At 35.9% G+C, this 27,367-nt stretch overlaps 1 protein-coding gene across 1 annotated transcript in view; it reads left to right on the forward strand.

The window, feature by feature from the left end:
- The first annotated feature begins 438 nt into the window (after positions 1-438).
- Positions 439-27,367, forward strand: part of LOC109106544 (zinc finger protein 804B-like) — a 90,918-nt gene continuing 63,989 nt past the window's right edge. The window contains exon 1 of the mRNA XM_042741109.1: positions 439-2,008. Within this exon, the coding sequence (XP_042597043.1) occupies positions 1,895-2,008 (114 nt within the window). The 5' untranslated portion in view covers positions 439-1,894. The remainder of the gene's footprint in view (positions 2,009-27,367) is intronic.

Below are 27,367 nucleotides of genomic sequence, written 5' to 3' on the forward strand. Positions count from 1 at the left end.
TAAGTGCTTCTTAACAGTGCAAATACAAACAAGTACATTTAAACCTTATACAGATACAATAAAACCTTGTTTAAAAAAGGCAATGCAAGTTTTGCTTATTTGGGTAATTCACGTATTGCTGAATGATAAAGTCTTGAGCCTGCAAGTTGAAAAGAAAATCACCTTCATAAAAGCTCATTAAGATTGATTGAACCAATTTTAGGGGAACGTAATGACCAATTAGCCTTGCCTGATGGCATTGTTTCAGGATCTCTCTCATCCTGAGGAGCTTCTCTGGTTTCAGCACCACAGTCAGTGGACAGTGCCAGTCAGTGCTCCCTGTGGCCAGCATTAAACTTCTTATTACTTTTTCAATGGTTTTAAATTACTTTAATTTGCTACTGTAGCATCTGAAAGAGTGCATTCATTTAAAATGGCAGTTTATTGTAGTGCAGTTGCTAATTGTGTGCTGAGTAGGCCTATACCAGAGTTTTGGGCAAAGAAACGCAAAAATGTGTTTCCTGTGGTAATGTCTAAATCGGCAGGTTTTATTGAAGTCAAAATTAGTATTTTATTTGACTTTTACAACCTGAATGGATGGACCACCTAAAGTCATTTTTAAGGGCCAGATTAAGCAAGCAGTGTGCAATTTATACAATGACTTTCAGGGGGATTTACATTTTTAAATGAAATTTAATGGACCCTTTTCACATTTCTATGGGGTTCACCAAAGCAGAAGTCGTCATATTTGGGTAAACTTCTGCAGTGGTGAAAAAAAAAAAAAACAAAAAAAAAAAACAATTTATGATAGTGTTTCAAAAACTGTACAAAAGAGGAGAACATATAGACACTGGTCGGAATAGATAAACACACTAGTCTACATTAAATCAATAGGTTTCCTGACCCTCTAAGATTATTTGTAAGACAATAGTTACCACAGAACAGATTGAGTAACTAACTAACTAGATAGATAGATAGATAGATAGATAGATAGATAGATAGATAGATAGATAGATAGATAGATAGATAGATATTAAAATGCTTGCATGTGTTTGAAGGGGTTTTCTTGACGTACTGATTGCATTGCATCGCCAAAAACTGTCCACGTTCCGTTGAAAGCTTTACTCTCCCTCAAATCCCTTCTTAGCAGAGAGAGAGAGAGGGAGAGAGAGAGAGAGAGAGAGAGTCAGGGCGAGGGAGATAGAGAGAGAAACAGAGGAAACCTCTGATTTACACTCATTTGGACTCAGCTCAGAGCGCGGATCGTCTCGGCGCAGGGAAAAAGCATCTGCGATCGGACATGCAGCAAATTAGCCAGAGAGTTGACCGGTCAGTTGAAGACAAGCGCGCACTCGTTTGAAATCAAGCGAGCTAAAACATCACTCAGATTAATAAGTACCACAGTAATGAATTAGCACTGGAATGTCTATTTTCACATCACTCTACAGACCTGACTTTTGGAGGCTGTTTGAGGAAGACATGACCTCAGATGAAGTGTTTCTTGTACTAATGGATATATAGCATTATAACAATAATGCTAAACGCTTGAGTGTGTGGGACTGAAGAGTAACTCCAGAGCAACATCCAAAAACGACGTCTGGGCTGGAGAGCAGGTGCTCTTCTTACAGAGGAAAACAGACAGAGGATGTGACACAAGTATTTCCTTGAACAGTGATTTCCTGAAAGACACTGAATCAGACACTGAAACGGTGTTTCCGATTAGCAGTCACATCAGATTCGTATTTTATCTGCGTGTCCTTGTAACGCCGTCCAATACTGACTGAAGCGACCGGACCAGAGCGCAGAGACGTCCTCCGGCTTCTTCCACTCGGTTGTTACCCTTGCGAGATCACCTCCAAACTAACTTGATCGTCTGGCCGTCCCTGGAGCCCGCTCATGGGTGACGCTGGACCGGATGGCGTGCTACTATCTTGTGATCAGCTCCACGCACCTCAGCAATGGACACTACCGGAGCATCAAAGGAGTTTTCCGGGGTCCGCTCTGCAAAAACACGGGAGGCGAATCACCGGTAATAATACTCAATCGTCGTTTTTGTTTATTGAAGATAGCAGCACGATGCGCTATTAGGAACTCATTAAGCACACTTTATTGGTTTGTATTGTGTTTACGTTTTAGTTCCCGATTGTCTTAAGTTAAAGTATGTTTATAAAACGCGTGTGACAACAAAATCTGGACATATGCTTAAGTGGGAACACCTTTGAATGAAATGTAAAGAAAAGAGGATTTAATGACCTATGAAACTCATGCCATCAACCTGACCTTCACTTGTAAAATTCACTAGAAAATGAAATCCTAAAAGCATTTTATGCAGTAGGGATGAGGGAGTTTACTGTACTGTATGTATGCAATGTGTAAAGCATCACTATATATTAGATGTCAGGCTTGTGAGTCTATGAGGCATTTGTGACTTTATTGCGGTGTGATCACAGACCCCTGACGCTCTGGTAACAGAGACTGATGGCAGGTCTTGCTTTGCTGGGCTCAGACTATTGAGCTGTATGTTAAACTTTGACCTCAAGCACTGTTCTGGTACTAACCCACCTATGGATGCCACAACACCGTGCTTTCAGCTTCAGCAACTGATTGGGAAATTCACTGATGGTCCTAACCATCCTAAAACAGAGTGTGTGTCTGTCATATTTGAGGATGTCACCTACACTAAAAGGTTTTTAGAAACTGTTTTCACTCAGAAATTGCACAAATGATTACAAGGAAACACGTAACACATTTAATTAAACATGAAATTCTGACATGAAATAGGATGACTAATTCTTTTTCTTCATAAAACATACTCCAATAATCTTTTTTTTTTTACAACATAATATTCACGTTGAAACAGTTTAAATCAGAAATTGCTAGTAAAAAGGCAAATGGCATATAACAGATTTTTTTTTTTTTTTTTTTTTTGTACGACTTTGAAAAATCATTTAGCTGTATTTGTCATCCATATGTATGTGTAATTCTTTGAGGGCATCATTGGCCTTTACTGCTGATGAAATTGTAGATGTTTAGTCAGCATACTGAATGACTTTAAAGTTTCCTTTTGTTGTTTTATGCTTCAAAAAGAACGCACAGCTAATCAGAAATTATATGAGATGAAATGAGGACAAAACAGGACGCTTAGTACTTCTATAGCCAAAAGAGAGCAGATAGAAATAAGAGATGAGAGCAGGGTGAGAGAAAACATTTTTGTCTTTTTCTGGCAGTTTCACCTTCCATTTCAGCCAGCATTATAATCCATTCCATTCACATGCTTAATTGAGGCTCTGCTGTAGTAGGAGCCTAAACTTTGTGTCCGGTCCAGGCCTTTTCCTGTTAGGGAAATTATATATGCTAATGAAGACTATTACTTGTTCCCGGCATAAGTATGCAAATTGAGACTTGTACCTGTTGTACCTTGTAACTTGAGATAGGTAAGTGTGTGTGTGTGTGTGTGTGTGTGTGTGTGTGTGTGTGTGTGTGTGTGTGTTTGTGTGTGTGTGTGTGTGTGTGTGTGTGTGTTTTCTACTTGGCCTGCCCTACAGGACAGACAGTGCAGGCTGATTGGAAAGAAGCTGGGCTCAGTGGTGATAGTTTTGATGGGTAATTTCAGAGCAGCTGTTGTGAAGGGTGCATTTGCTCCAGCTTAAATCAGAGTGCCATGTTCACTCTAACTCAAAGCACGAGGAGGACACACACACGATCACACAGGCACATATTCAAACGTACAAAGACTGCAGAATGACATGCTCGGGATTCTCAGCCGCTCTGGCTGACAGCCTCCGTTGTCTTACATCTTGTGTACTTTAATAATTGTTTGCATTTGTTGCAGTGATGTGCTCTCAAAATGTTAGATATGCAATAAATCATTTAAGCTTTGCTAAATGTCTTTAACATAATAATCTGGGCACTATACAACATTTAGGGTGCTTTGTGTAAAATGATTAGGAGCTATGAAGGCCAAAAGAAAGCTGTGGGAACGGTTCTCATTTATAGAGGACTAAACATTGGTGGTGATTCAAAAAATGGGCATGTCATGCTCCAGTTGTTCTCTAGCCCAGCACTAGAGGGCACCTCACTGGTGCAAAGTTGTCAGGTTTTTGTTCAAGGTTCAGCGATATGCAGTATGATGTTGTCTGCTATGAAGAAAAGGAAAAATCTAGTTTAAATCACATGCCAGGTAATAGGTCTTGAAATGCATTTTTTAAAAATTATTTTAGAATATTTCCTGAGGTGCACTTATAATCTTTGCATTAATTTTTTCATCAAAAATGGTCATGATTGTGATTATAAATGGTCATTTTCAAATATAAATTTCGTACTCTGAATTGATCGCTTCATTGGAAGGGGTGTGTCTTCTGTGAGACTTCACTGTAAATTCCCATTGCTATGATCGGCTAACATCTTTGCATATGAAATGAGCATTACATGTGAAACTCTCTTGAAAGATGTTGTTGTGCTTTTACTGTAACAGCTGCCAGTATTAATTACAGTCTTATTCTTAGAACTACTCCCGTAGCATCAAATGTTGCAGTGCTGCACTGGAGCCGAACACAGTCAGGTCTACAGATCCTTACAATCTCCGTATTGCAACGTGATTTTACCTATACTTTCATTATAACTAACCTAGTGAAAACACAATGTAATTAGGAGACTCGTTGAGCAGTGTCAGCTTTGTCAATGATTATAAAGGGAGTTTTGGTGAAAATGCAGAAATCAAATCACTGGTAGACTGAAGTTAGGATTCTCGCCATTTCAGATCCGGAAGCTTCAGAAAGGTAGACAGAATAATTCATATTTTAAACTGGAGGATTAATTTTGAGTTCTGAAACTTCGAGTATGTTTTTATTGTAGAGTAACTTGTTGTGTGTAAATATCAAGAACATTTTGATTCTCAAATGTAAATTATGAATTGAAGCAGAAACATACATTGATATTTTTACTGTCGCTATTCCAGAATATTAAGAAAGTTTTAAGTCCTGAATGGACTCAGTCTTCCACATATTCTGTAGTTTATAGAAACAAATGAATTTAAAACATAAGTACTTGACACCACAAGGCAAAAATTGCACCTTATCTCTTATTTCTATCTATTGACAGCACATTTTGTGAACAGAGGCTGTTATCTGTCTTGCTTCAAAAAAAAAAAAAAAAAAAAAAAGGAAAGAAACCTTGCAGCAGCTGAGCCACAGTTTCCCTGTGTGCAAAGATTTTGGTTGATCTGCAGTTTTAGAAAAAGCAAAAAAAAAAATTATATTAAATGAAATTTTGTACTGATTTCCCTAACCAAGTGTATGCAAAACCCCACTATTCATTTTGAACCTACAATAATCGCAGAACGTTTTTTCCTTTCTTTCTTTTGGAAGCTCTTGCATGTATGAATTGCATTTTTTAAAAATGTATTCTTTGACCCCTCAACTGGGTTAATCCAAGTTCTCTCCCCTCTACACTAGAATACATTGCCATAAATGAGAGATTCTGTGCAGATTCTGCTCATAAAAGCCTTTAGAACAGAAAAAACAGCTGAATCTTCCTTTGTTTCCCATGGCGTAGCCTTAAAAACAAAACTAAACCTTACTGAAATGTTCCCCATTATTGAGTCTCCTGTTTAACTCATTGGACCGGAATGTCTCAGTCTCAGTGAGGTGTCCCAGAGTAGTTATTTGGATCAGCTTTCCGCTACAGCAGTCAACACCTGTTCGTATGCCCTGTGGTTCAGCCAGTAACATCAAGCTTGTCTTATGGGGCTCCATCTCAGCTTTTTGTGGAGAGGCTCCAAGCAGATCTTATGCTGAACTCAGTATCTGGGTTATTCCCTTTAACTCCGCCCATGACGCTGTGTGGATGTTTGATGTTGAGCTGCAGCAGGGACCCGGATTGCATTCCAAACTGCCATCTCCCAACGCATTTTTAAAACATGTATGCCACTGAAGAGGAATATGTTGATAGGTCTGCCAGCATGAGTGAGACACAAATGCACAATTTATGTGTAGAGGCAATGAGTTTGAATTCTGAAACATTGTAGCTATTGCGTTAGAAAGAAGGGGCTAGTCGGTTTGTGTTGGCTGCTGCTGAGATAGAGAGACATTTCTTCATTGGTTGGTGTGCATTATATTACGTTTTTTTTTTTTTTTTTCAGGGGGCAATGTTTCCGGGAAATCACCCCGTTTTTTTTTCTTTGCAGTTATTTAAAATAAAAATAATTTGTAACATATATATGTCTCATATATATGTCTTTATTTTGTCTTTTGATCAATTTGCCACATCCTTGCTGAATAGAAGTATTTTAATAATTTCTTCAAATAATAATATGTGTTAATGGACCCAAACTTTTGAATGGTGGTGTATATTTTTTTTTTTTATAAAAATGTTTCACTTTTGTTATAACTAACATTTAAACTATTTTCCACAAAATCATGTGGTGAGATCAAAATGCATATTGAAAGTAATGATTAAAATGTGCACTCCCAGATGTATTCCCACAAGGGAAAAAAATTACTTTGTACTTGGTTTCACCACATGACACTTTTCTTGGTATAAACATGTTTTTCAAAACCATATGAAACCAACAAGAGTACAAAGAGTTATTTCCTGAGCATCTGGCACATCTATTTCAAACTCGCTTTTTCGTTCCCTTCAAAATATTTTTTTTTATTTGTGGACATACATCATTGACCTGTAAACTGTTTTTACTTCTTTGTACCATACACTCTGCTATAGATCTGAGCAGTAGTTCTACAATGGATCATAATGGCATGACGTAAGCTGCAGTAGCCATCATTTCATGTTTTTCCTGACTAGTCAGATGACCTTTAATGACTTATGGTCAGGAAATGTCAGAGTGATTTGAAAACCACTGGCTACCTCATACCTCCTTAGTTAGTAAGGATATTTCATTGCTAGTCTGTAGTTATGGATTATGGAGTTTGCCATTCATGCTCCTTGCATATTAGCTCTTAAATTCTTCTGAACCGCTGCCAATCGACTTATATAATGCAACTCTGTGCTAGTTAAGATCTGCCAGAGAAACCGTTGTCTATGATGCCACAACTTGCATTTTGACACAGTACCAAATAAAGAAATTAATTAACAAAAACTAGCAGGTGCTCTTAAGTTTCTTTTGGCCCCGTAGGGCTGTCATGTGGAGAGGCAGTTGTCCAAGTGCACACTACAAACACACACTAATGAGCGTTTAAATGAGTCCAGATATAAGACGATCTTTTTTTGGCATGTGATTATGTGTTTCAGTGTTACAGTATATATGATGTTATAGTTTAGTGCTATTATACGGCTTTATAATAAGTTGTGTTTCGAATGTTTAAAGGTTAATTTGATACTTTATTTGTTCTTTTTCTCACTATCTTACATTGCAAATGGCTTACTAATGATTCCAGCCATTCTGGTAATGAGTGGCTACAGCTGTACTTAGCTCAGCTCTTTTTGAAGAGCGTTAGCGCTGTTGCTGTGCTAATGGAGTGTAGCAGGCGGCGTTTAATATTCAGCCCCAGGCCCGGGCCCAGCCGTCCTCTGAGTTTGCCTGTCTGAAACTCTTTGTGTTGGGGTCCTGACGTTAACATGGCCAGGGAGCTCTAATCACACAGGAAGGCTAATGAATCACTCTCTCCTTTCGGCTTACGGTGCAGAAAAATACAAACAAAAGCGTGCACACAAACACACAGACTTCGCTTAACACACACACACACACACACACACACACACACACACACACACACACACACACACACACACACACACACACACACACACACACACACACACACACACACACACACAGATGAACCCTTTTCACTTAAACACATTTGTGGGTCATTTCTGGAGCGCTAATTTGCCTGATTAACTGATTAAACGCTTTATGAGAGTCTAATTAATCAAAGAGGTCATCCTACATTCACATACGCACAGCGGCACATAACAGCGGCTCCCTGTGCCTCCAGTCTTTTTGCTTTTAAGCTGAAAAAAATCCTGACATAGCGTGGGAGGAAGTAACAATAGACGAGAATCCATTGTTTTCAAACCGTAGGCAGAATTGGATGTTCATTAATGGCCCTCACTTACTGTAATTATGCAATGAATTAAAAGAAAGGTGAGGTAGAAGATAGAATAAGAGAGAAAAAAAAAGAGTAGGAGAGAGAGATAGCCTTAGGCTGACGCATCTCAAAGTATCTCAGCCTCACACTGTTTTAACAGGGTTGGTGAGAGGCAGAGAGAATGACAGAATGGGTCTTGCAGGGTACCGGCAAATACACAGTCTAAATGGCTTGAGGATTTTCTAACATGTTTGAAAGCAATTTGTCCAGGCACTCAAAGGCCATTCTAATCAGGGGGAATGATTGTTAATGGCCTGTAAGTGTTTCTAAATGGGTCTAGAGGAGAGAAAGGGAGGGGTAGAGAGGAACGCATTCACATCTGTCTCTAAGGTGCCTTGTTCCCTCTCTGTCTTTTCAAGAAAATCTTTTCTAAGAACAGTGGTTAATGATAAGCTTCATTTGAGGAATGAATGCGAAGGTGATAAACAAGATAAGCAAGAATATCATTTAAATTATAATCTCAATCCACCGATTCATATCTCATTTCTGACTGTGTACGAAAACCAGAGACAGGTGACTCATACAGTATGTAAAATAAAAATAAATAAATAAAAAAATCAAATTTTAACCGTATTTCAGGTGCCATTTTTGTCTAAAATATATTAAAACAGAAATTGTAATCTGTAAATATTATTTTATTTATTTTACATGTGTTGATGTGCTTGAGGTTGTGTGTTCTTGTGTTGAGTAAAAATCTTTTCTAGGTGAAGTTGGGAGACTGGTTACTACAGTAGTTGTAACAGTAAGTCTGTTGTCATGGGGATAACATTGCCAGAGGGGAAGGTGGAAGTTGATAGACCACACTTTTTGTTGCATTAAATGATTGGAAAAGAATGAGAGAAGCAAAATGTGAGCACTTGTGACTGGAGCTGGACTGTGTGTGTCAGATTTGTGAGTTAAATGTCCCCAGGATAGTAAAAACTGAAGAAAAAGAAAAGAAAAAAAACACCATTGTATGGACCATCGAAAAAGTTCCCAAAAGAAAAATGGCTTATGTAAACACATTAAATTGCAAATGTAAAAATGGCAAACTTACAATGTCATTACTTCAATATAAAAACAATAGAAGTCAATGTAAAGCAAACATTTATTTGTATTTGTTTTTATTTTTTATTTGGGAGATGATTACTGTAATCAGCAAAAATGAAAGTAAAATGTTATTGTCTGCCTGTCATGAGTTTTAGATAAAAATGGCAGGATAACGTCTTCAGAATTGAAGTGTGTGCTGACAAAGTGTTGTTAAAATAAAAGTGTTTTTAAAAATTAACCTTAAATGAGCATTAGATGATGGCAGAGGTAATCGAAATGTAAAATTATGGGAATTGAGCATGCTAAATTAAGCTGGTAATGTACAGTATATGGTACTAATGTATCCAATATTTTGTGCATCCCTAGTATGCTTACATCTCACCTTACTGTTTTTCTCCCAGAGCTATGTGTCTTTATTCATGATTTATGTGTCAAGATGAATTTCTGTGTAGTGGATCACAATTATGTGTGTGTGTGTGTGCATGTGTTGCTTTTGTTGTGAGTGTATGCATGAAGTTGTTGTGGAGCTCTAATTTTGAGTACAAAGCTGAGGAGAAGCCATCCGTTGAGAGTACTAATTAAAGCCTGGAGATTCAGGGCGTTCTGACATTTAGCCATACAGTAACCTGCAATAAACAAACTTCACGAGAGAGGTTTTTATATGAGTTATGCTACCTGTCACTGTCAATACAGCTGCTGATGTACTCGATGAACTAAAAGATTTCTACAGAGAGAGATAGTGTGTGTATGTGGATTTTAGTGGGCGATGAAGAAAGACAAGTGAGAAGCCGAGGAATACAGTGATGGTACAACAAGCAAGCTAATTTTAATTCGGCTGATAAGGCTGCAACGGGGTAAATTTAATACGGCAGAAACAAAATAATATTCCTCTGACACTTTGAGAGTGGAGGGAGACTCATTCTCTGTGTTTTTCATCACCCGAAACAGTAGAACAAGAGCCAGCGCTGCTTAATAACAGAATTATTCATGCTTTCCCTTTCCGTTTTCTTCCTGCAGACACCAAAATAAACTACACTTAAATTTATTGGGCCAATCCCAAACATTCCCTGCTCCAGCAGAACTGCCTGGTCTCCCTGGACACTGTCTTACCGCAGCTGTTTTCACGATCTCTTACGCACACGTTTCTGAGGAATCCAGTTTACCTCAGAAGATATTTCAGTGGTTATTAGTGGATGTAGGGAACAGTGATTGCATTGTCACAGCAAGCACCAAAAGAAGCATACAGGCTCACTAATCAGCAGTTTAACTAGTACATCAATCACCTTATCTCTGCTCTGCTATCCATTAAGCATCTTGACTAACTGTGCTTGATCATTTATTCATAGATGGGAGTATGGGTACAAAATTAACTCTCGAAAAGAAACAAGTGTGAGTAAAAATGGGCTTTTCCCAGTAACTAAAATGGAGAAAAAGTAGACATTACAAATCGTAGCTTTAGGAAGAAATATTTTATTTCATTCAACATAAAATTTATTACAAATAAACTGTAAGGCCACTCTATGAATGGGCCTTTAAATCATTGATTCACACTGTTCGTTCAAAACACAGATTCATTCAGAAACTAAACACTGCTGTGTTGCTCAGAGTTGCACAACAATTTTGCTATGGCTTTAAAGGTTATATGTTCTCTGCAAAACTGAGCAAAAATACATAATATTGTGTTTAAAATATAACACAATATCAGCTTATTTACTGAACTGTTGTATAAAATAACATTTAAACTCGTTATATGGGACAAACTCATACAGGGCATTTTTTTCAAGTTATTTTTCAAATAACAAATTAATTGAGTTAACACGTTAAACTGACAGCCCTAATATATTTATGCATGTATGTACTGTGTGTATACATGTATATGTATGTATGTATGTATATATATATATATATATATATATATATATATATATATATATATATATATATATATATATATATATATATATATATAATGTATATGTGTATGTGTATGTGTATGTATGTATGTATGTATAACTAAAGACTGAGAGAATGATGCGAAAATGAAAAGAGTGAGCAAACTCTCTTGATGTCATGCAGCTAAATGAGAGTCTCTATTGATCTAATCAAAACATATTCAAGCACTCTCTTAGGAAATCTCCTGTTTGTGTTAATTGCTTAAGTGAACAGGGTTGCCCTCAAATGAACTGCACTCATGAATTGCACTCACACACACACACACACACACACACACACACACACACACACACACACACACACTCGCAGTGACACAAGTTTCAACAGTAGCTTCAACATGTGCATCCTGTTTGTTAATTATAAACTATATGATTAGAAGTACTGCTCATTACCCACTTCGCACTGTGTTATTAAGTTCCTTCATTCATCATAACTGGGATTTATGATCTCCTGGAGAGATTGAATGCACGACTGCAGTTTTTATACAGCTTGTCTGTTTGCTGTACTCAACACTCCTAGCACTCTTATTCCTTACCTTTCTTAGATAGGAATGAAGGAATACTGATGAAAAGCTTATTGTGTGTGTGTGTGTGTGTGTGTGTATGTATGTGTGTGTGTGTGTGTGTGTGTGTGTGTGTGTGTGTGTGTGTGTATGTATGTGTGTGTGTGTGTGTGTGTATGTATGTGTGTGTGTGTGGGTGGCATGGCCTTAATCACAATCCTGACCGATCAGCATGATGAAGAACGAATTCTATTAAAACATAAAAAGGTAAACACCAGTAATTAATTTTGTTGGCCTCTTATTAACCCCTTTCTAATCCCTTATCCCACTCGCAGCCCCTTTCCACACAAACACGCTAGCCTCACTGGCTGTGCTGTAGCTTTCAATAACGTCTGTAATTATGGCGTGTGATGTGTGATAAACTGCTGTAGTGACGCCCATACATGGGCGTCTGACAGTTTGTGACTTTGTAATTATTACTTCTGCAGTATGATTATGTTTATCAGTGTCAACATATTAATTATGCAAAGTGAACTGTACAAAACACATTTATAGATCATATGCTTATACTATATAAGTAAATGCTGTTTTACCTCTTTTAGATTAATGTGTCAGATTTAGGAATATTAGTTTGCTGGAATTCTTCAATTTAAAAAACATGAATTATTTAAAATGAATTGTAAATCTTATTACAGAGTATTTATTTGACTAGATGTATTTTTAGGGAAGTCAAACTAAAATAAATGTTTAAATATCTAATATGTAAATTTAGATGTTAATTAAATATTTAAGATAATATTTTAACTGCTACAGTACAATCAATAACAGTACAAAATATAGTATACTTATTTTTAATACACGTTATATATAATATATTTTTTCACAAATTTTATACATATCTGCCTTTATATATTTTAGGCAAAAGATACTTCTTAAATGTACAAAACAGCATTTCTTGTTTAATATTGATCAAACAAGCTAATATGAGTTTGCTGTGAGAATTAGCTAATTTCAACTAGCTGCAGTTCCTAAATGGGGCTAATATTCATGTGTTTCTTGATATATTTTATCCTCATAACTTGTTTATTAATGATGTTGTGTTTTGAATGTTGCCACTTTCATTATGCAGCATAATACATTAGCTCTTATTGCACAGCAATAAGAGAATGACTCACAGTTTTTATCCATGCTGACTCGAAGGCATCAACTAGACCACAATGCACTGCTTCGGGCATAGTCAAACTCATGGGGTCAAGGTTACAGTGACGGCGGGATCCTGGAGGGTGTGATATTCTCTCTTTGCATGTCCGTATTTGTCTGTGTGTGTTTTATATATTCAGTTCTGTCCTCATTTCCAAGTCAGTTTAATTATTTATTTACATTCATCTATATTTCTGGACTGAGGTCAGTCGACAAGAGCAAACAGAAAGCGGCAGCACCTGACCATTAGAATAAACAGTGGTCTATTTAGGATGCGCACACCTGTGGAAACCCTTCTGAATGGAACAGAGTATGTATTGTTTTGACATGTGATGTCATGGAACATGCTTAAAGTAAGAAAGTCGGAAGAGTTGCTGTCTTCTGCATTGCACAGAAATGCCCTGAGAATGTTTGTATCTGAATGGCATTTGGGCTTTGGGGCAATTGATTTTCTCGTTTACAGCCTTGAATGGATTTAGGTGACATCCTGTTTGCGCAAGCGTCTTATGCTTATATGTGAAAGTGAATAGGTCTGTGTGTTTGTTTGTGCATGTGTGGGTTCTTTGATCTGAACAGCATGAATAACCTAAATAATGAGGCAAAATAATTTTTATGTGGCCAGAAGCCAACTCTTGACAATCTGCCATACTCGCTGCTTTGATAATACCTGTGTACAAAATATTTTACCATTCTGCTTTTCCATTTAACCCTTTCCACATATACAGGTACAGACTGAAACACTAAGCCATGACTATTTAACATTATGGGCCAGATTTACTAAACAGGCCAAATTATTGTGAGACTGCAATCACATAAAAGAACCAATGGGAGTGGAATGTTCTGGGGCTGATTTACTGACAATGCACAAATTAAACACTCTCTCATTTACATAATTACCAAACACAAATTAGCATAGGGTAATCAGATGAGAGTAGTCTAACACAGGCACAAAATGGGTTAAGACATGCTTTTTGGAGGGGCTTTAAAGAATTGTGCAAATATGAGTAAACTGACTACCACAAAGTTTAATACATCACATTGTATGATTTATTTAAATATTATCCTCCCATAAATTTTGTGAGGGGAAAATCCTGTAAATGCAATAAGGTTAACCACAAAAATATCACGTTTCCATCCCTTTTTCATTGCTCATTTTTACTGCTTGTATTGACAGTTTATTAATGCCAAAAGAGGATTTGTGTTGGTGCAAAAAGTTATCTGGACCTGTGATGGCAAATAGTCCAGTAAAAATTGGAAATCTATTTAATTTAATTTGAATTTATTTTGCTATAACAATGCACTTTATTAGAATATAAAATATGTTTTATATTAAATGTATTATGTAATTTATATAATGTATCAAATATAATCTAAACACATGCAAACCTTTTTTTGTTTAAAGGTTCAAAAATATATACAGTGTTTACTTTTATTTCATTTTTCAGGGTTTTCAGTTATTATGAGTGCTTACATGCTTCTGTTCTATCCAACTTAGGTCTTATTCACAACCTCAAGGCAATTTGCCTGCCATAATTAACACTGCACAATAACTGTCCATGGAAAACAGATGGCAAACCAAATAATGTTCAAGAAAGATGTTTGTTTACATTTGCTATTGATCATAGCAGCAGTTATTTATAAAATGATGAAAAATAATGGGAAAGAGCATTATAACTTGGCTCATATCCAGACGTGCAGGGTAGCTGAGCACATTTTTTGGCATTTCAAATAGTCAGATGCCTGAAACACAGTAGTGGAGGGATTCTGTTGTATGTCCTCCACAACCTACAGTACCACAGAACCAGCCAAGATGCAAATGGAGTTCAGCATTAATTTGTGGACTTGTTTGCATCGTCGCCTGATTTGTAACAACGCATGCAAATAAACTGCACTCTCAGTGCAAATTTCCCCTGTGACTCCAGTTCACTTCTGTAATGCGGCTGCTATTTTTATGTATGTTTAATCCATTTAAATTCATTTCATTTAATTATTCATATTTATGAATACCTCTAAGAGTTATGTTTTAATTGATTAACTTACTTTAGTGAGAAAAGTGCTTTAGGCAAGACATAAATATATAATCTGACATACTCCTGTATGTGTGTATACATCTCTTTTGGTATATCAGTGGGAGATTCTGAGCATATAAGCAAGTTAGAGAACCTTGAAGCACTCTTTAGTTTAATGAACACGAGAGTTTGTCTGTGTCTGTGTTGATTGGATATCTTCTTGTGGATGTGTTTTTGTGTGTTTCTTTGCGCACATTTCTTCCCTCTGATGAGCTATTCAGTTACCCACACAGATAAACCCAATGGGGCAGCTGTGGCCTAATGGTAAGAGAATTGGACTTTTAACCAGAAGGTCGCAGGTTCGAGTCTCGTTGCTAGCAGGAGTTGTAGGTGGGAGGGAGTGAATAAACAGCGCTCTCTTCCACCCTCAATACCCATAGCCGAAGTGCCCTTGAGCAAGGCACTGAACCCCCAGTTGCTCCCAAGGCGCTGGATATATAGCTGCCCACTGCTCCGGGTGTGCACTTCACGGTGTGTTCACTTTCTCACTGCTGTGTGTGTGCACTTGGATGGTTTAAATGCAGAGCACCAATTTCGAGTATGGGTTACCATACTTGACAAATGTCACGTGTGTGCGCACAAATCACCCATCAGGCTCACACAGATAAACCCAAACACAGTCATTACAAGCAAATGTGTGTGATTGAGTGTGTGCGCACAGAGCAGCTGCTTTCAGTCTGTTTTTAAGTTTTTTTGAGACACAGCAGGAGGGGTCCAACTTTCCTGTGCTCACACTGCCTTCGGCAAAATCACTCCATCTCCGGAAAAACAGAAAAATCCACTCCCAGCCCTGGCTTTCAGTCTGAGACACAAACATGCACCGATATATTAGTTCACAGTAGCAGCGGTGGGTATTCAACCTGAAACAGCATAAAACAGCATTTTTGTTGAAACTACCCATAATGCATCAGTGCCTCAGCATTTCAGTCATCTGATAAGTCTCTTTGCTGTTCTCATATGCACCACTTTCTCATTAAGATAAATAACCTGGCAAGAAAAAACTCAGCAACCATCTAGACTTTCGGGTTTAGAAGAATTCTTTCCCTCACACATCTGGCCTTATTTGTGAAACACGAGCAGGGCGAATCCTTTCTGTGTAAATTGTCCCAATGAATTGAACGCAACAATTTACATAATATTGTTTTTACAATGGGTTTACATGCATTCATTTTACTTTTGTGGCAAGAAAAAGGCCTGTTTCACATCGCACTCACAAGCATTACGTAAGCAAAGCTTTGTAACTCAAGCAGCAGGCTTACGTTATGCTATCATACTAATAGCATTTCTACTTTAAAGAAATAAACCAATTTAATTACAACAGTCAGGAATTATAAAATGGCTAACAGGAGTTGCCTATTGAGAATGACTGTAATCATCATGTAATCTGATTTACATAAGGAGGGTGATCACATTTACATCCAAATTGTAATTAATCAACATGCAACCAAATCCATTTGACAAAGTGTAGTTTTATGTTAAGCAGACTGATCACATCATCAGAATTAAATCAGATTTACTCAATAGAATATGCAGTGTTTGTGCATCATGCATTTTGTACGTCTTATTTTTAGGAATATTACATCATCTGAATTTTTTTATTTGTTTATTTATTAGTAGCAATATTGTGTGTATGTGTGTGTATATGTATATGTGTATGTGTATGCATGTGTGCATATTGTACCCAATATTGGTACCAATAAATTTCTAAAAATAAAAATATGTATGTATCATCTAGTATTTAATTGTATGTACATTTTCTTCCTTTTATATTTAGATACTTGGATATATTTTTCTCTATTTTTACTATATTTAGATGTATTTAGGTATTATATTATATTTATTTAGCTCAAAACAATAGTATTATAAAACACTAATACAATAAAATAATCTACATTGTTCTGGCAATTAAAGTTTTGAGGGTTTAACCCTTGCAAGTAAAGAAATTAATTGTTATGAACAATTACAGTATAATTCCGATGAAATATTAAAAAAAATTAATATGACAATTTATTATTCATTATTAATATTAATATTACAATATACTACTTAAATTAAATGCGCTTAATGTGTCATAAATGTTTGTGCTGGTAAAAATGTTTATAGTGCATTTTCAGTTCAGTACATGATACAGTACGTGGCAAAAATTGGCTCAGCGCTAAAACTCTACATGCACCTACGCTTCTGCTTGCTCACTTGTGCAGTGTTAATATGACAGTTGAAATAAATACATGCTGCTTTCATGAGAACTCATGGTTTGTGCAGGTTTGTGTGTGTGTGTGTGTGTATACACACACACATAGTATTTTATAATATAGTATTTTCATTTGTTTGAATTGTGCCCCAACTTAGTGTCTATATGTTCTAGTTACATTAAATTGTTCTTTAAAGTGCATCAGAACTTTATTACAAGTTAATCACTTTTTTTAGTGAAATTTATGAGTGTTTTTATCTCATCCATCATTGATCCCTATAAAAATGAGGGGGAAGATTTTTTGTTCGCACATCATTCTAAAGTATTGCACTTATAATCATTCTGGTGTGACTCTCTGCCCCCTCACATCCATTAGTAATGCCTGAGCATCCTGACTGATGAGGAGCTCTTTTCGTCAGGCCTGGGAATACTCCATCACGCAGGGTGGGTGGCTGCCATTACCATAGATTACACGCTCCCGTTCCCCTTAAGATTACCTATGTGTGTGTGTGTGTGTGTGTGTGTGTGTGTGTGCATATGTGGAGGTGTTTGTATTCAGAGCTGTGGGTTTGTTTACTCATCAGCCTCTGTGTGGATTCCATGCTGATGTTCTCTGCGAGGGAGATTGTGTCAATAATGTGGCTGCTCTCTGCACCGAAAACGTGGCATTTTCCAAAACGGCTCATCTGACAAAACCACTCTGACTCATCAGGGCAGGTGTCAGTAATATGATATAATTTGTACTGTAAAGTCACATCATGATGTGACTACCTGTCACCCGCCTCCCACGTTTATCTTTGGCCACATAATAACCAGGAAGACGGCAAAACCACCTGCTCTGACACATTTAGGCCTTCTGTATGACAAAATATTTGCAAAGAATGATTATATGTTATGTCACATTATAAGCAGTTTATGGCAATCATTGATTCAAATCGGCATGAGATAAGAACCCGGGGCAGTGCTAATTTGATATCATGGACACTGTTGTCACCGTCACATATCGAGGCTGTAATTTAAATGATCTGTCCAGTATTACTGTCAGATAACTTCTTCGCAGAAGTGTTTGTCGCAGTTTCTACTGCAGGGTACTCCATATGCCTGTCAAGCTGCGAATTACTTTACATTTCTGCTGAGTGTGTGTGTGTTCTTGTTGCATTCAAAATTCCCCTTTCCGCCTCATTAAATTGCTGCAAATTAATCAATTTAAAAAAATACCCACATTTATAATACATATCTAATCAAAACATAAAAACAATTTGAGTTCATGTCCTCAATTATGTGACCTCACTTATCAATACATATAAATGCAAAATAAAAAAAATGTTTTGAAAATATATAAGTAAGTTAGTAAATAAAAAAAAAATCAAAGCATTTTGACAAAATATAATTAAGTTAGTAAATAAGGGAACATTATGATTTTATATATCATAATATGATGAGTTAAAAAAAAAATACTCAGTTGTGTTCAGAGGCCCACAGAGAGAAAAAGCATGCAATCTGGCGCAGTTGTTGATATTTATAAGGTAAGGGAAAGTATTAAGATTAAATTCTGGTAGCTTGTGATGGAAACCAATGAAATCTCTATAACAGCATATCAGACAAAAATATATATAAATTGTCACTTTATATAATAGGCTTCAAAGGGTTAAAACAGATAATTGGCTAATGTAATGATAATAATATTTTGAAATATTTGAACTAAATAAGCAAAAAAATAAAAATAAAAATAAAATAAACCAGTTGAAGTTAATTTAAGAATCACAGCTGAATAATGCAGTATGAAAAATGGATATTATTTTAATTTTGAGATTCACTACAGATTTTATTTAACAGTGTTATTAAATTATTAGTGTTTTAAAAGATAAACTCTAAGTTATTTAAAATGGAGATATATTTTAAATGAGGAACTTGCTGTTTGCTGTTCATTTTGCTTTGCTGTGTGAATATGCAATGTTCATTTCCTCTTGGCACATGCTCATTAGGTTCAGCATCTCCACTGTTGCTCAGCAAATATAGATTTAATTTAAGAGGTTGACTCAGCAGAATAATTATAATGATTATATCTGAACATAACCACAAAAAAATAAATAAAAAAAATATCCAAAAAATAAAATTTAATTTATTTATACATCAACCCCTCACTCATCTAAACACTAAATTTTCTAAACATTACATTTTTACAACGTGACTTGGCAGAAATGTGTCTTCCCAGCATTCACTAATCCTTTATTCCTCCACCGTGCACTCATTTCCTCCAAGGGCAGAAAGTAGATTCTAATTTGGTTTGTACACATTTCTCTTTTTAAAAAAATAAAAGATCCCACATACACATTTAAAAAGAAAAAAAAAAATGACACAGTCAAAACACAAAAATAAAAAGAAAACACCAAAAAAAAACAACACTATGCAGCAAAGTCACATAGCCTGAGGCTCCTTTTATAAATGCTTTGCTTACAGTTGATCACATTCTGTTTTAGACTCGTTGTCTGTGTAGAGGACATTATATTTACAGCTGATTCTCTATATATTAGTTTGTTGTAATCAGTCGTACAACTGCGCTATATGCATTTTTAAAGACCTTCTTGGTATGAGCATTCGTTCAAGTATGAACTGATTTAGTTATTTCTTATTTTAATCAGAGAGATACAGAATCCTCAGATGCGGTCTCGTAAAATATCTGTCAATCAGGTGAGTTTATGAAGGGGAAACATTTCAGGCATGAAAGCGCTGGTGAGGCAGTTTATGATGCTGACAAGCATAAAAGCACTGGTGATGGAATAGAAGGTATGGTTGTGTGTGGATATGTGTTAATTTAAATTAGCTTTGGGTATTTAAGTATGAGATTTGTAATTCATGTATTGTGTGTGTGTGTGTGTGAGGTATGGTTGTGTGTGGATATGTGTGTATGCGAATTTAGCTTTGGGTATTTAAGTATGAGATTTGTAATTCATGTTGTTAGTGGGTGGTAAAGAGATCTTATGATAAAATGCGGTTTAAAATAAATGTTCCTGTCATCTCCAACCCCATATGGGATGCAGATATGGTCGCGGGAGAATACTATGAATCTACAGTATGTAAATAGCCTATGTACAATATATATTTTGCATCCATTTTCTGGAGATGGAACAACAGTGTAATATTCACATTTATGTATTTGGCAGACACTTTTATTCAAAACAACTTGCGTTCAAGGCACAGAAGAGGCATTAACTGAGTGCCTGAAAACTGCAGTTACAGTTTGCTAGCACTTGTATTACACAAGAGTCAGCACTCTTGTTTGAATTAAAACCAAACACCAATTCAAGTTAGATATAATGGCCAAGATGAGATTCACACTTTATAATAGCTGTATTACTGGACTTTGACAAGCTGGTGCGAAACATGTAAGTGTAGCTGTTGGATTGTAAAGTTAATGGTGATGAAATGGTGTTCAAATGATTTGTTTTGTTACAAAGTAAATATTAGTAAAATGTAGCGCCTTTGCGCTACAGGTGTCCCAAGTTCGAATCCCTGCTCGAGGAACTTTCCCGATCCTACCCCCTCTCTCTCCCACTTCTCTTCTGTCATAATAAAAAGGCAAAATCTTTAAAAAAAAAATCTTAGTAAAATGGATTGTAGTTTTCCATCTGTGAGATTCTAAAGTTTGTAGTTTAATTGTGCGATGTTGTGCATCCTAAAAAATGGTTTGTGCAACCAAAAAGTTTTTAAACTACAGAACTTTCTGAAGTTCAACAAAGACCTTTTATCTTGCCATTTAGAAACCAATTACAGTATGTATTGTTTTTTACTTATTCAAAGAAAAATTAAGGAACTCAAGGTCCCTTCACTTGATTAAAAACAACACAGTTTGGGTTGTTTTTAATGCAGCTGCTGTTTAAATCGAGAACAGAGCACATGATTGGCTAGGCTTACCAAGCAAGATGGGTTGATTATTAACCCAGCATAATGGGTTGATTTATATTAATTCATTTTTACAAGAATACTATTCCATTTTTTACCTTCATTGGTTAATACTTTTAGATTAACTTAAATCCTCCAAAATTTTATAGTATGCACTATACAGCCTCTACACTTTATTTTGGATTAATACAATTCTTAGTATATATATTTAATAGTTTTTATACATGTGCACAATATTACATACATTTAAACTCATTTAAGAAAAAAAAAATACAGATACAAATGTCTCTGTCATCTATTTTCTTCTGAAATGGTGCACAGCACACACTTATATATTATGTAAACAAAAACTTTTATTTTGGATGCGATTAATCGCAATTAATCGTTTGACAGCACTAATATAAACAGAGGTGGGTAGAGTATCTAAAAGCTATACTCAAGTAAAAGTACAAGTACTTGGTTAAAAGTAAAAGTGTAACACTTTAGTATAGGGACCAATTCTCACTTTTAAAAGGTTAGTTCACCCCAAAATGAAAATTATCTCATTAATTAATCACCCTAATGTCATTCCAAACATGTAAGACCTTTGTTCATCTTCAGAACACAAAATAAGATATTTTTGATGGAATCTGAGAGCTCTCTGACCCTCCATAGACAGCAACGCAACTGTAATGTTCCCAGGTCCAGAAACGTAGTAAAGACATCAATAAAACAGACCATGTGACATCAGTGACTCAACTTCAATTTTGCAAAGCTACAAAAATACTTTTTGTGTGCAAAGAAAACAAAAAATAACAGAATGACAGAAATTATAAGAATTTTCATTTTGGGGTGAACTAACCAACCAACTAACTACTTATTAGTTGCTTACAAGCATACCAATAACAAACATGTTGGCTGTTTATTAGTACTTATAAAGCACATATTTTGCATGACCATATTTTACATCCCTAATCCTACCCAATAACTAAACAACTACCTTACTATCTATTAATAAGCAGCAAATTAGGAGATTATTGAGGCAAAAGTCATAGTTAAAGGTTTGTTAATAGCGAGAATTGGACCTTAAACTAAAGTGTGACCAGTAAAGGTAATCTTAATAGTTACTTGAGTAAGAGTAAAAAGTATCTGGTTAAAATAAAAGGGTTAAGTTAAGTAAAATAAACAAATTACATTTACATTGAAAGGCGTGTACTGTTTCAACTGAGTCTGACCCAGTGGCTGGGAAACACAAAAACTACCCAACACTGAAAAAATAAGCCAGACTCAAAATAAGCATGACTCAACAGGCACAACCCATCATGTGGGAAAAAAATAACCCAGCAATTTTTTAGATGAGTGTAGATTTGAACATTGCAGTTTGCTTAAACTAACATGCTGCATAGAACCATTAAAGAACCTTTAATTATGATGTGAGTGTAAGATGCTCGTCAGCCGACCACATAAAGAAGTGTGTACACGTTTTGTGTGTGTGTGTGTGTGTATACTGTATATTGTGTAAACGCCAGTTCAGTACATGCTTGTCAGTCTATATCAGTATGTATTTGTTGTTAGTGTGGGAGGACGATTTTAGTGCCCGGCATCATGCCAACTCTTGATGTTTTTTCACTGTCTCTCTCTCTCTCATACAGGCCCTCCTTATCTATCTATCTTTCTATCACTGTCTCTCTCTCTCTCTCTTTAATACATTTGTGATGTTTCCTCGGAGCTCAGAGGAGGAATTGACACCTTTGATGCATTAGCAGGCAGAGCGCTCTGAAGCCCCAGCTGAATCTCTAAAAGCTTGAGGACGAGTCTGCGGTGTACAAGAGCATTATCGGTACACAGGAGGCCCTGCTCTACATCATGCCTCATTCACAACTCTCTGACCTCACTAAACCTGCAATTTCACTGGCCTCAGCATTGCTGTTTCTTTCTCTAATTCTCTGCATCAGACCAACAGCTGGTCTCAGCCCCACCGTTTCCAAACGTTCACTTATAGGGGAACGAATGACTGGAAATGACACAAACCAGACGAAAATGTAACTCTCTAGTGAGTGCATAGTGCTAGAAAAGTGTGTGCGCGTTCACACAGCTATGTGTGAGTGCAGTTCTTTGTGGTTTTAATAGGTGTGTGAGGTGACGAGGGAGGAAACCTCAACAGACTGGAACGACTGAAAATTTCATTGCTACAAAAGATGAGAAATGCACTCTATACAGGCAATGGCCCCTGTCAGACTTGCATATATATATTAGATTAGTTTATTATTATTTTTATTAATTTTTTTTTCACTTTTTTTTTTGAAGTAGAGACTGTGGAGAGACAGAACATAAGCAAATTTTATTCAGGAAGGACAAGTTTGGGAACAATAAAACAGATTTTTAAAATAAATACTTATTTTTAAAAAAACTAATATTTCTTATATTCAGGAAGGACATATATTTATTCAGGAAGCTGAATATATATAATTGATCAAAAGTGACAGTAACGACTTTTACATTGTTACAAAAATATTATTTAATATCACTGCTTGTTTTTTAATGATTTTTTCATCAAATAATCCTGAATATATATATAAATCTTACATTATATATTATATATATATTCAGAGCCTCCACCAATCATGTGATACATTAATTTTTAACATTGATAATAATAAGAAATGTTTCTTGAGCCTCAAATCAGCACATTAGAATGATTTCTCAAGGATCATGTGATACAGAACACTGAAGTAATGATGCTGAAAATTCAGCTTTGCCATCACAGGAATAAATTATGTTTTAGATTATATTAAAATTTAAAACAGTTATTTTAATATGTAATCTTTTCTTATTTAATGAAAAAAAATTACTTTTTTAAAAACATTTAAAAATGTTACCAACCTTAAACTTTTGAATGGTATTAAGTTTTTCAGATGAGCTATCAAATATATAACCTTGCCATGGGCGGCAGTCTTTATTCAGAAATATTTGACCACTAAACGCTACGATTGATCTTTATATTACCTGTTCTTTTTTATTAGTTAAAACGTTTCTCCTCAGCTGTCAATGCAGAGTGAGCTGAGAGAGTGATTCAGGAGGGAAAGGTCATTAAGGTTTGATATGCTGAAAGCAACTCAAGCTTTAGTGCTTTGCTTCATGGCTCTACTGTATTGTCCTTCAAGAGGATATCACACTCGAAGCAGCTACCAATTCATGTCATTAAAATTAAACCTCCACTGCCTATTCTAAATATGAAGAATCTCTGAAAGGTTTCATTTCAAGTAGAAGAAGTTTTCCATTTGAAAGAGTTTGTCAGTCAAGTTTATTATGCTTTCTGAAAACCTGGCAGTGGAGTTGTCATGATACCTAAATATCAGTGTCCTAGTCGATGCAATACCAGTGAAATTCCACAGTTACTGATATGATACAAAAACCAAGGTTAACACTTTCCTTTATCTAAGGTTAAGTATTATTGCAAATATTAATAGCCTAACATAAATAAGAACAATGGCATGTAGAATAAAAATATTTCTCATGATTCTCTTCGTGATTTCAAGTAAGCAAGGGCTGACATTTTTAACTAAGAGCATTAAGTGGTTTTCTTGTTCTTCTTGTCAGTATTTGGTTGATTCATTTGAATTCAACATAATAGACAATGATAGCTTTCTTAATGTATTAGTTTTATGGGCAAATTTCAAAATTGCACCACTTCCCATACCACATTTTTTAGTGTTTATGTTTTTTTCATTAATTGTTACTATTTATTAGGGGTGTAACATCACACATATTCATACGAAAATTTTTGGTATGGGTTTTTTGGTTCGGTACGCATGTGTACCGAACAAATACAGCATTGTTTTAACCACCAGTTTTATATATTGCTACTTTTAATAGGAAGCAAAGTCCTATCTTTCAAATTATGTCCATTTTTTTTCAGGAAATTCAAACAATAAATGCCGTTTTGACGCTCTTTGATGTGGCACGACAGATCGCTGTATAGGAATGTCAGTTCAAACTGCAGCATGGAGCGTGAGTGAGCGTGATCATCCCTTCCTATTTACTAATAGTTTTAATGTGAAATAAACGTGAATGAACATCTCATGCCTCATATAATTGCTCAATCAGTGTTTCAACCATGGAAAGACGTCAAAAAACAGCAACAAAATGTCACGTAGTATTTCATTTACCTCACGCAAGTCATAAGTGTCCACAGCTCATTAATGAAGTCTAGAGAGTAGCATTTTGCAAAATACTAAACTATATACTCATTATGTTCTACTTTACCTGTTATAACATCACTATAGTGATGTCTTAATTAGGTTATTTAATTTATGTTTAAATAAATCAGTTGTGAAACAAGCTATGGCAGCCATTGTGTAAATGAAAATATTTCAACAACAATAGAAATTTTATAGTTAAGAAGTTTATTTAAATACTGCATTATGTGCAATTTAAATGTTTGCATGCAATTTTTTTTTTTAAAAGTTGAGTGTTAATTATTACAATACATTTAAAAATAAATAGTAATTAAATTTAAGTTTGGGCTCTGTTAACTGTAACCTTATGTAAAAAATGGCTCCCTATAGTTTAGAGCATATACCGAGGTAGATTTTTATTTTTATTAAGAAAATTGTAGAAAACTGTATTTATTTAAAGAAATAGCAATTTCTACAAAGAAAATGTCCCCCAGCTGTAATGAAAACATACCGAACCAAAATTTCAAAATGTTTGTGAACCGTTACACCCCCATATATAATAAAATATAAAACCCTACTATTTATATATTGTATAACTGTTCACTCTTCTGCTAATTGTATTTCACTGGCCTTGCAGTTGCAAGTTGAATCTAATCTAATCTAATGTAATCACATTTGATTTTCTTGTTTCGACTGGTTACATTGCCATGAGATGTAACCATGTTCACATTCATGTCTTGACAACAACCACCAAGAAATTGTCCATTTGATTGCTCACAGACAGCTGCTCATCAGTCAAACCGAATTGAACACTTGGTTGACAAAATGACTGGTTGCATTACTTTTCTTTATATTAGTATTGACTTGGTAGCGAAAGTATTTTTGCCATCTCTACTTTGCAGTATTGTATTGTGTAAGAAAATAGGCAAGTCAATGTTCAGTAAGGAAGATTGAAGACATGTCATTGGAAATTCAGTAAGACAGGGCGGCTGTTTTATATCGGCTCCGACAAATACCCTTGATGACAGTTCCTTGGCACGGCCATAAAAATGGGGGTCGAGAGTGAAGCAGAGATAAATAAAAGAAAGCTAAGGAACCGAGCATGTGCATTGTGCTCGGTTTCAACATTTGTTTGTATCAGAACCAGAACCGGGGAGACACTATGGCAGAAAAGATGACAGCAGAAGGATAGACTTTGGACAGCAAGGATTTTAGTGCTATATTGTATTTCCACATCATGCCAATCAATTCACGGTGGCCTACGTGAGAGATGTGTCCGCGGAACAGCGGTGTGCCATTTGTCTCTGATTAGAGGCTTCGGCTGTCACTCCACTGGTCAGAATGGCTTTCCTGACAGGCTGAGGAAGACAAACACTGCCATGAATCTGGCACGTTTGTCATTCATGTGAGAAATTGGCATCAGAGCAGCAAGATAAAACATTCATCCTTCCATCCTTCTTCTCTGAAGCTCATACCTTTATTCTACACATACATCCACCCACTCAGGTTTTTTTCTCCTCTGCACATCACTAATGTAGCACTGGTTTATTTTTTTAGTCAAGGCATAAATTGAAAATAGAAATGCATTCAACAGATCCTGTGGACAGAACAGAAGATGTTAAATCAAATGTTATCAGCCTCAGTCCCCATTCACCACTGAGTATTTGTCTGTACAATGAAATTGAATGGTGACCAAGAATTTTATTCTGCTAGACATCTCCTTTGTGACCCACAGAAGGAAGAAAGACTGGTTTGAAATGACATGAAGGTGAACAATTTCTTTTAAACGTCCTACAGGCATGTCTGAAAGCCAAAATATACTCTACATATCAAAACCAGCATTTATTTGTAGAAAAAAAATTACACAGTTTAGATTATGCCCACAATTAGGAGGTGAGACCCTTGAGCAAGGCAAGTCCCTTGGTGCCGCAGCATTGGCTGCCCACTGTTCCGGGTGTGTGTTCACAGTGTGTGTGTGCACGTTTTGTTCCCTACTCACTGCTGTGAATGTGCACTTAGATGGGTTGAATGCAGAGCACAAATTCAGAGTATGGGACACCATACTTGGCCACACATCACTTCACGTCACTTAAGCTCAGGAGATTATTCAGTGCCATCTAGAGCTGTGAAGGCTTCCTCATTTAATTGATCTTTTTTTACTCTCTTTTACCCACATGAGATTCATGTCATCTTTACTCTGCTTTCCGGTCTGCTCAAACCCTCACTCTCAGAGGTGATAATTACACCTCCACGTTTACTAAATACCAAAAAAGCAA

This window comes from Cyprinus carpio, chromosome B16 (assembly GCF_018340385.1).
Source record: "Cyprinus carpio isolate SPL01 chromosome B16, ASM1834038v1, whole genome shotgun sequence".
NCBI classification, from domain to species: domain Eukaryota; kingdom Metazoa; phylum Chordata; class Actinopteri; order Cypriniformes; family Cyprinidae; genus Cyprinus; species Cyprinus carpio.